Source organism: Ruditapes philippinarum, unplaced genomic scaffold (assembly GCF_026571515.1).
Source record: "Ruditapes philippinarum isolate M1 unplaced genomic scaffold, ASM2657151v2 ctg21997_1_1_1_1, whole genome shotgun sequence".
In the NCBI taxonomy this organism is placed as follows: domain Eukaryota; kingdom Metazoa; phylum Mollusca; class Bivalvia; order Venerida; family Veneridae; genus Ruditapes; species Ruditapes philippinarum.
The window spans coordinates 1,096-11,864 of record NW_026853124.1 but is presented as its reverse complement, the minus strand read 5'-3'; the positions used below and the strand labels follow the sequence as shown (position 1 = coordinate 11,864).

The 10,769-nt window shown below is 32.2% G+C and overlaps 2 protein-coding genes across 2 annotated transcripts; both read right to left on the bottom strand.

The window, feature by feature from the left end:
• Positions 1 to 1,870: 1,870 nt before the first annotated feature.
• On the bottom strand, positions 1,871 to 4,291 carry LOC132734588 (uncharacterized). The gene is made up of 3 exons (XM_060721367.1): positions 4,129 to 4,291; positions 3,118 to 3,309; positions 1,871 to 2,283 (listed from the first exon to the last, which is right to left on the bottom strand). Exons 1-3 carry the CDS (start codon positions 4,151 to 4,153, stop codon positions 2,138 to 2,140), a joined length of 363 nt encoding a protein of 120 aa, XP_060577350.1. The 5' UTR covers positions 4,154 to 4,291; the 3' UTR covers positions 1,871 to 2,137.
• Positions 4,292 to 4,337: 46 nt separating this feature from the next.
• On the bottom strand, positions 4,338 to 10,426 carry LOC132734598 (uncharacterized). Its single transcript, XM_060721379.1, has 3 exons — positions 10,186 to 10,426; positions 8,898 to 9,626; positions 4,338 to 7,987 (listed from the first exon to the last, which is right to left on the bottom strand). Exons 1-3 carry the CDS (start codon positions 10,308 to 10,310, stop codon positions 7,852 to 7,854), a joined length of 990 nt encoding a protein of 329 aa, XP_060577362.1. The 5' UTR covers positions 10,311 to 10,426; the 3' UTR covers positions 4,338 to 7,851.
• Between the last annotated feature and the right edge of the window lie 343 nt (positions 10,427 to 10,769).

Sequence of the window (10,769 nt, the reverse complement as noted above, 5' to 3'; positions counted from 1 at the left end):
GTTATTAACAATTAATTTCAATAAACGCAAATATTTAAAGGCTATCATAAGAATTTATACAGTAATGTATTTTAAAGTTTTATATAAACTAAAATACATTCTGTATAAATCTTATGATAGCTTTAAATTATTTGCGTTTATTGTAATATTGAACAAGAATATTAAGGTAGACCATGGGTAGTGGGAACCATAAGGAACTGTAAAATTGACAACATAGGACGGTTATATGTCTTCAAGGTCACCTGTATGCAAAATGTAAATAAAATTTACCGTGTGGTTTATGAGTTATGGATATATTTCTGAACTAAGACTTTGCCATTAGAAGGGCTTTATTTTCAGAAATGAGGAAACTGCTTAAATAATCTGTAATTCCATCATTATGAAAAAATGTTTTTCTATTGCCCATTGTTAAGAAACAAATATTAACATTCAGGTAACAAATTACACAAGCCAAAACATGTTTGTTTCTAAACAAAATGTTCTAAATATGTATAAAATGTTACCCATACCCCACCAACTTTAACACTAATTTTACCATTTCCCTATCTTACAAAATGCCTTATTTAAAGTATTCTTAAAATTTACCATAATGAGGGGCTGTTTTCAAAGTTTGCCTAAATTTCCTTAAAGGTATCATATTGGTTGATCATGCGAAAATATAAAATACTTTTACCGTGTGGTTTTTATTCTATCAAATTTTGAAAATATCTGGTGTCATATTTGCTATAAATTTTGGCAATATTTAGCACATAAATACCTACAATAATTATATAATTTAAATCAAACCCTTTTTTCTTCCATAAGGGATCAGAGAGATACAGAAAAAAGAAAAAAAAAGAAAGAAAAAAAGTTGCCCCTTCTGGGGTTTGAACCCGCGCCCCTCAATTTCAATGTAGTTTGCAAGCGATTTTAGCCTATTTGAATACTCTTCAAAGTGGAGGTAATGCATTACCCATGGTCTACCTTAATTCTGGAAAGTAACGATTACTGAAGTAACAAATGCTGTTGCCAAATATTTATGTTACACTCTCATGATTTAGAAACTGTGAAAGGTAGATACAATAATATCTAAAGAGAGCAAAGGATAAAATTATGTAATTTATGTCACGATGAAGTTAGAAATTAATACCATTAATGTTGCAGTGCGAAAAATATAGTTTGTATTATTTTATCAGTTCTAAAACACATGTAATTGTTATTACATACTTAGCTAAAATACACTTGCATTTATATCGCATTCAAAGAAAGAAACGAGATTTTAAATGATACTTAGAAATGTGTGTTTATTATTTAATCAAGGACATGTTTAAAGCGATGTTGAAATAATGTAAAGAATCAATTCATAAACTTGAATAATCTGAAGATTCAAGTCACACAACTTGATGTTGATGGTTTAAATATTTTACAGGAAAAACTTTAATGCATTGTAGTAATGACTTTGAGTATTTGGACAATAAAAGAATCCATAAGGATTTCTTAAAATTGCTTTTCGATAAACCATTTGATAAGTAATGAAAGAGCTCGTAAACGGGTTTTCTGTTTGTACGGGGGGGTACCCATTGCCGGGGTTTTTTGTTCTTTTTCTTTTGTGTCTAGCCAAAAATGAAAAAAAAGTCCCTGTTTAAAAAATATGAAACACAACAAAAAAGTCAAACGATCATCTGAAAATGGGTATTTCTATCGTTTTCCCCTTTTCTGCTCACAAAGTAAACCCCCCTCAAAAAAGAACCCCTCACTTTTCATGCCCCGGGGTGCGGGTAACTAATCCTGCACCTGTTTAACGCCTGGCATGGGTTCCATTTACTCTGAAAATTTCACAGAAAGATCCAAAAAATATGATAAACTTCAAAATTTAACCCTTTGATTTTAACTGATTTAAGTAAGCACACTTGTTTGTATGAATGTCCGAATATAATTATATATACACATTATTAAGTGTAAAACACTTTCTCCTATGTGTCTGTCCTTTCGTTGATTTGAAAATGTGTTTGTGTGTCTAGAGGAAAATTGGAAATCAATTTGTTTAATTGATATTCAGTCTTCAGAATTAATTGTACTACAAACTACACCGATTTTTAAATGATAATCTTCCAGAGGTTTGAAGGCAACACATTCTTTTTCAAACCAAAATAAAATACTATTTAGTGTCTGAATATCTTTTTGCCAGCAACCATATCGTCAGTATAATCACCAAGTTCCAAACAATGTCTACAATAGTAATTATTCTCAACACACGCAGAGGTAGGTTCACATTGTCATCCGCAATATATGCTAATACAATATCTGAAAACAAGTAACGATAAAAACTTCATTGGTAAACTTCATTGGTAAACAATTTGTAATAATATTGTGCTTATTATTGTAAATAAAAGGTTAACATATTGCTATCACACATTAAAAGGGTAAATTTAATAAAAATGTATAAAGAGCAAGGAAGATAAAAAACTCTTGCCAATGGTTGGCTACTTTCATTTCTATCAAATTCAATCGGTAAATAATTAAGCCAATATTTATTTTCTCGCTAAAATCTCCAATTTAAGAAGCTTAATTTCTCGACAATTTTCTAATATCATTAGATGCTACATTACACGAACAATTTGATGAATCTTACTTTTTCCTACGTTCTAAAACCTAAGCAAGCTTTCCTTTAAAGTCACAAGTCACAAAGAAACAGTCTAGCTGGACCCATATTGTACCAATATCGTAACAAAATGTCATGTTTTATCTAAACTCAGATAGAATTGTTGAAAATCTTTCAAGAAATCTCTACTTGTATTCTGTAATTTGTCTTGTTATATCATAATAGTGCATGTAAATTTCTATTGTACAAATATACTCTCTGTGCTGCTGCAATTGTATAAAGTAATTTCTTTGTTTCTCTAATAAAGGCAGTTTGCTGAAAATAAGTTATAAAATTCTTTAGAGATCCAATGACTGCAAGAAAACAAATGGTTGAAATGTAACCCTTGCTCATCATTTCGGGTTTCTTGTGTACGTATCATTTACATAGTGCAAATAAATTGTAACTAATAAAAACCTGTATGTTCACGTACAATTAAGTAAAACGGAATATGTTTGATATTTACAAGAGACAAACACTCTCAAAAACTCTATTACCTAATATACAAAAGATTCCAAGCAGGACAAGCATTACTACCAGACAAATATATTGCCGACTATTTCTGCCGCCTTCAAAGCGACAAATAACTAGCCAATAAATGCAACATGTCTCGTAAAGTGCTTTTAAAATCAAGAAACTCGCTGCAATTATTCCCAGAGTACTTCCATGTTGAGCAATGTTCCAAATACCTGGAAAAAGAAAAAAATATATAAGACTGCATTGTATTATGTTTAAGAGATTGTTTGAAAATTGCATAACTGTTTACAACCAAACGAAAAATTGAACCCCTCTTTGGAAATCATGATATACATTATAACCATCAATATAATATCATCTGCCACGTACTTCCGGAGATGATCATTCGTACACATTTTGATGCGTAAGATCCAATACATAATAAGTGTTTTGGCGATTTGTAATCCCTTTGAGATTTGGAACCAATGCCCATTATCTCTGTTGGTTATATCCCACCGGGGATATAAGCTTCTTTCGTGTGTGGTTAACTATCCAGCCAACTTCCAAAGGTTGATGTTTCTATGCAGGTATTTGCCTCAAAAAGTCGACTCCAGAAAAATTCATTCACAAATTAGGCAAGGATGTCGTCAAATAACTTTCACAGTGACGGTATGATTAAAAAGTTTAAAACCCAAAATCAATAAGATAGAATAGAAGTAAATTTAACATGAATCTAAGATATACCCCGTAAGACCAAAGCTAAAACACTCGAAATAAGGTTCGAAATAAATAAATATAGCGTAGAATTATTGTTATAACTATCATTAGTATTACATTAAAATATTATCCATTGATAAACATGTTTGCTTTCTATAACCTATATAACCAAATAACCAAATACATATATATTGTCTTTTTCATCTGTATAATGTAATAAAAATAATTTAAAATAAAATGTGAAACGTTTGACTGCAACTGGTACATAATTTTATGTCGTTTGACATCTTCGTGTTTCCGAGATCTTCTTATAAACCTTATACTGAACAACTTACCTATTCCTATACGGAGACACACCATAACATTTGTAAAGGAGCATGCAGCCAGTTTGGAGTCTGAAGAAAATATAAGAGTTATACATAATTATGAACTAGACATAACATACCATGTCGTGACCATTTAAAGGTCTAATGAATGTGTCATTATGGCGATTATTATTGTGTTTGTCCAATAATTGGTAATGGAATTGTTAATGAGACACTTTAAAAACTACCTCAATTATAAAAAGACTGTCCAGCTCTTTTTAAGAATTGAGCGTTACCGATACATTTTGAACAATATTTACAGAAATTTCTGCGGGTCAAATGGATTACATCATTGTAAAATATAAAATTGAACACAAGTCAAGTCAGTCGGGTTTTTATATTCATCCTTTACACTTGGATGAACATGCTACAAATTTGAATATTATGTTTTCCAAATTTATTGTTAGATTTATACATGGACATAAAAAAGGAAAAAACACATAATCATCAAGTCTATGCTACACTTAATAAAAATACAACAAACTTAGATTGCATGACCAGACGTGTGTGTTTATTCAGGCGAAATAGCAGTCGTATAAAACAGGAATTAAGAATATCAGAATAATTATGTTTTTGTTTCATAGATCATTCAAGTTTTATATAGTAAGTTGGCCACACAAATTATAATAGCATACGTCTCTTGCCTCTATAATCCACTTTAATAACAATAATAAAAGAAAAATAAATAAAAAATCGGTTTGAAAAAATCAAAGGCACGCAGACGCGAACTGTCTCGCCCAGGAAAAAACTCAGAGATCAAAACATATTATATTTTTTTTTTGATGAAATTTCTCTCTGAGAAACCTGTGTCAGTTTGTCAATGACAGATCACTGAATGTTAGACCGCATTCTTATTGCGTAAACAAACGTATGCTATTATCAAATAATGCCAAATATGAAATTGATTAAATCATGATTATTTAAAGACATGAAGTTATTCACAAAATATTTTATGAATAAAATTCTGAAAAACACTTCTGCAAAAATAATGACTTTGTATCTAAGAAATATGCAAACGTTAAATACATCATAAAAACAAACTTCCTTAAACAAAATTTGCAAGTCTAAAAACTTTCAAAATTTGTAGACATACCTACTTTTTTTAAATTTAATACTAGTTGCTCTCTTATTGTTTTTCTTTTAAAAGAAACAAAATTAACAGATACTATGAAGTTGAGATTTAACATGTTCGGAGTTGTCTGGTAGAATGACCAGTATCTAATTACACAACTATTATATATACACACAAGTACATGTATGCTTCACTGAAAAACCCGTGCAAAATACACACTGACCACAAAGACGTTGGCATACTCTAAACACCCAGCTACACTGGCGTCAACAGTGACGTAAGTCTGATTATCAATTTTTTTTTCTTTTAGAATAAATCAATTGTATTCAAATGTCTCAAATTTTCTCGCCAAAATGTCATTTCTCGCAACGCCTCAGAAGTGATTTGTACGGGAGCGTTCCAGCTTGCCATGGAAGCTACACAGCCATACAATGACCTTGACCGTAACTTAACTGTATTGCCTATAACAGTCTGCATTGAAATGAGTTGGCCTACTAAACAGGCTATTTTTCTCACAGGTACAAGTGTCTCTTTACAAACTTTCAATATGAGTTCGTCAAGCAAATTTTCTGTTCTACAGATTTTGACTTGAGTAACTTTTAAAATACCCTCAGACATATACCATTCATAACCTAACCAAACTGCTTGCAAACAAGGCAGCCAATGACACTTATCGTCTGCTAGTAAAAACCCAAAATCAAGCAGGTCTTGACTTTTGAAAGATGCGGTACTCTAAGCGGATTCGTAAGAGCTTTCTCCGCCCATTCCATCATCTAAAAACAAAACTATTTTGAACCCCATTTCTCTCCATTTTGTAACACACGTTTTTAAAACGTTTGTCAAATTAAAACCAGCGGTAGAAACACCGAAAGGTAGAACTTGATAAACGTTATAACGTATTAAACCGTTTTTTTGACCAAGCAAAGCCGAGATACGTCATGTGCTCGGGGAAAATCATTATATGGTGATAAACCCCTTTAATATCGAAACTAAATAAAAAGTCTCCCTTAGAAAAAATGTCTTTCGCAATTGAATGATTTTCATGACAGAATTTATACTTAAACAAATCTAAATTTAAATGTCTGCAGTCCAAAACAAGTCTTTTCTTGCCCTGACGATTGCAAGCTAGTGAGGCGATTTACTACTATCGGAGGCACACGTACCTCTCTGATACGTCAACCTTTTAGCAATAAATTTTGAATTTCCTTTGAAACAAACGCTGTATTATCTCGAGCAGATTTATTATTGTTTAATTCTACAGCACTAGGACTCTTTTTAAAAGGCAATTTATGACCATTACGAACTATATCTGATATATATTCACCAGCGCTTGTTGCTTGCCAATGCTTATAAGACGACCTCAGTCTACCTACCGGAGATACTAATACATCTCCATTATCGCTCGTTATCGAAACTGATTTACTCAACATTTCAGTTTTGTTTGACAATTTTGTATCTAACAAAATTTCATTTTTACTCACCCCGGAGTTCAAATTACTACAAGAAAATACACTATCAAAATGACTTATCTGTATATTTTTGTCCACTTGAGACTCAGTCTGTGCCACACGACAATCGACACGCCAATGGCCTGGTTTACAGCACCGGAATCAACAGCCAGGTTTCCTGTTGATCATCTGTGCCTGTTATCTCGTCCCTGTTGGTGGTGTAGTACCGGTGAAGGGGTTATCGGATAATGAATACGGAGCATACAGTCTGCTTCTCGTGCGTTGCTCCCGTTGAACTTTACGTTCTGCTTGCATCTGGGCTTTATAAATCTTTTTCTCATCGTCAGAATTGTCTGCGAACGGATGAGCTTCATACTCATTAACAACTTTCCAACCGTGTTCAGACGAGTCTGCCAGCTTTATACATTTTTGACGATGCTGAAGAATATTAATACCTTCGGAAATCTTGCTTATAGCGTTATCTGCAGCCTCGCATTGTGCACTTCTATTAGCCTCTTGTACATAAGCCTCGGCATGGCGCAGCTTGTCAATAACTTGACTGTTAACTCTGTACTGTTGGTCATGTCCTTTTTTCTCGAACGTGTAATTGTCATGCATAAGATTTTCTGGAATAACTGATAACTGCGACTGAGGTAATTCCTTCTGTGTGTCGCTCATACGCTGCTCAAAAGTCTCAAACTTGCTGTTTATTAACGCTTCTATTCTAGAAAGTATTCCATTTTCTTCCACAATTATTTTTTTTTGATTGCCACGTGTGAAGATAAGATCTAACTTGTTCGGAGTTGTCTGGTCGAATGACCAGTATCTAATTACACAACTATTATATATACACACAAGCTCATGTATGCTTCACTGAAAAACCCGTGCAAAATACACACTGACCAATATAAAATTTATCACCCTTTGTAATACGTTACGCGTTCAGACAAATAGTTCACGCTATACTACGAAACGCGTGAAATAAAAATTATTACTTATCTATTTACATATTTTCAAATATATATACATTGTATATTCATTTATAAATTTAGATTAGACTGGGTCTTTTATCAATACATTTTTGTAGCCTACAAATTGTGTATGTTAAATGTATTTAACGACCAAACCGTGTAGAATTGTCTTTATAATACATTTTTCCGTATATGTTTGTGTTTAGTAGCAATAACGAAGAAAATCAAATAGCTTATGTGCAAACATTTGCGCATATCTATACTTACAAAATATTCTGCGGTCATTGGAAGGAATAGGTGACTGAGAGCGGGGGAAATCTTGGATCTGTGATGGTTGCCTGAATCAAATAAACAAAATGACATTTTACTTTAATTTATTGAAATCTTATCATCTATATGGGACATGTGTTGAATCAAAGTAATAGGGACAATGAGCTTTGGTGAACATTATTTGACGTAATATCAATTTTATTACAATACTTCAAAATTTAAAGTCTAACGTTAAGACGTAAATGCTTTCCTCATATTAGTTGAGAACAGTTAAATGTAGAAAGTTAAGTTAGCGCTTCTGGTGTTTTACAATAAATTGTGAGGGAGACTTATCATGACAGTGTGCGTAAAAGCCACAAAGCAGTTTGATAGAATCTTTTCATGACTGCAGCCAGATCATCCACCCGGAAAAGCAGTATTACAAGTATTTTACATTTTATTCTATTTTATTTTATGTATAAGAATTTTATGTTGTAGTTGCTTTCTGAGGCTTTGTATTTTACTACGAGCAGCATTGAAAAATTGATATCTCGCTCGACCATCGGAAATATCAATTTTCTCACGAAACGAGTAGCAAAATAGGTGGCCTCAGAAAGCGACTACAACATGATTATCCTTTCAGTATAATGCATTTTCGTTTTAGGACAAAAAGAATTCCATTAAACCTAACTTATATTAGTTGTTTTAGAAACTGAAAAATAGCTGTCAAGAAATTAAATCCGTGAATGACAGCTGAATAAGTAACTTTTGCAAAAGTGACCACGCCTTCAATAATTTTGGTTCCAGTTTCAAAATGCTACATAAAATACAGCTATGATTGGAACCAACGTAAAAATGTCGGGCACTACGATATATTGTACTGTGTTTGTCACTATCATTATACGATTTTTATATCCGCTGAAGCCTAATCGCGTATTTCAGGGAGAAAATATATAGGTATATGACAAATATTGTTACAGTATCAAAGTCTTGCCTTACACTATGCTAATCTCATCATACACTTGGTGAGGCGCTGTACAACCAGGGACTTCCCCTTGCTGAGACGGAGATCGTGAATATCTACCAGTGGAGTCGTTGTTTAATTGTGTAGGTAAAGTATTGCAATCTAATAACACGCTGACATGCAATCTATCCCCTGGACTATGTTTTTTAAATTCCTGCTTTACATCATCGATCAGGTCACTGAATTCAATATGTAGAAGTGTCGATAGATGTTCTTCACATTGCCACAAGTGTGTCAAAAGAATGTTATTGTCTATGCAATTTGCTAAATCGTTCTCTACTGATTGCAGATAATTCTTGATATCAATATGCTTCTGCTCAAAAGTTTGGTAAAGCCTTTTTAAATCCCCGTTTTTAGCAACAGATTGGTTGTATTCTAAAATCAAGCTAGTATTTTTTTGAATTTCTTCGATGCGTTTGATGCTATCATGAATAAGGGAAATAGACTCAACAATAATCCTTCGTACTATATCAATATCTACATTTTCTACACTACTCTTCGTAGAGTTTCTGCTAGTAGCCTTTGTTTCTTTGTAATAATTGTAATCATCGCTATATAATTCTGTTGCCGGTTTTTGGGGTAATGTGTCATATCCTTCATAGTAAGATACAAGCGGCTTCAAAACCATGTCGGTTGGAAAGTCATTTGTATTGGAAGATACGTTAAGTTCCTGGCTGCATCTTGGACACTTAGATGGCTGTGATCTGAAAAAAAGGTACCAGAAAAAGAAAATTGACATTAGTAATGATGTTTTATATACGAACAATCTTAAAAGTATGGTTGCGTTCTTTGGAATGCGTAAAACAGACACGCTTTACAAAGGTTTTGGGGTAGAATGCGTTTTATTCTAGAGACAAAAATTAAAAGAGCAATAAAACCGAGTCTTCAATTTTCAACTATTTGTTTTTTTAATGTTTTCAATGCTCTCTATGGATCTTTTTCTCTAGCAGATCATCTCGTACTCCTTCCAAGATATATCTTTCTCATCCTTCGGATGATCTATTGTTTGAAACGAAACATCGTTCAATACCAAACATTGTTCATAATAGAAGAAAATCAGTACAATGTTAGTAAGCTGTATGTGTTATATTGATGTCTTATTCAAATTACTTTTTTTGTATAGTCTAGGATATACGAGTATTAATACATATATGATCAAAGTTAACATCTACGAAATAAACTTCTAAAGTTTCCTGTATTTAACGGTATTGTATCAATACATATATTTATGTATTGTAACAATCTTACTTTTTGTACACTTACCCTAAAAGTTTCTTCAGACATGGACTTTCACAAACACTGTGCTGACACGGTAGCCGCTTAGGATCGCCTTTAAATTCCTCTTTGCAGAGTGCACAAATAAATAGTTTTTCATAATGTCCGCTCATTTTCAAAAGATTAACAATATTAAAAATTTCAATACTTCCTGAAATTTAGTCTATCTATACGATTAATATATGAACAGAGGATATACAATGTTTAACATGTTTTAAGATATATTTTGATTTATGGTCCGACACTCTTTAACTTCAAATAGTTTGGTATCTATTGGAATACCTACTTGATATGTTTGCATTAAATAAATAAGGCATTAGAATGTCCTACTTTTGATTAAGAATTCATCTTTCCAAAAAGTATATGATATATATATAGGTACGATAAACGAATTTATTGAATGACTATTGTACGGTATTATATCTGTTTTCATTTAACAGTATATTCATTTTACACTTTTTAATTAAAAAATTGAAAAATATATATAAAATTTTATTCTACAATAGATCATATATTGGGGCAACGTGAAATGGCAATAACGAGACCAAATCGATATAATTAACATGTAAACA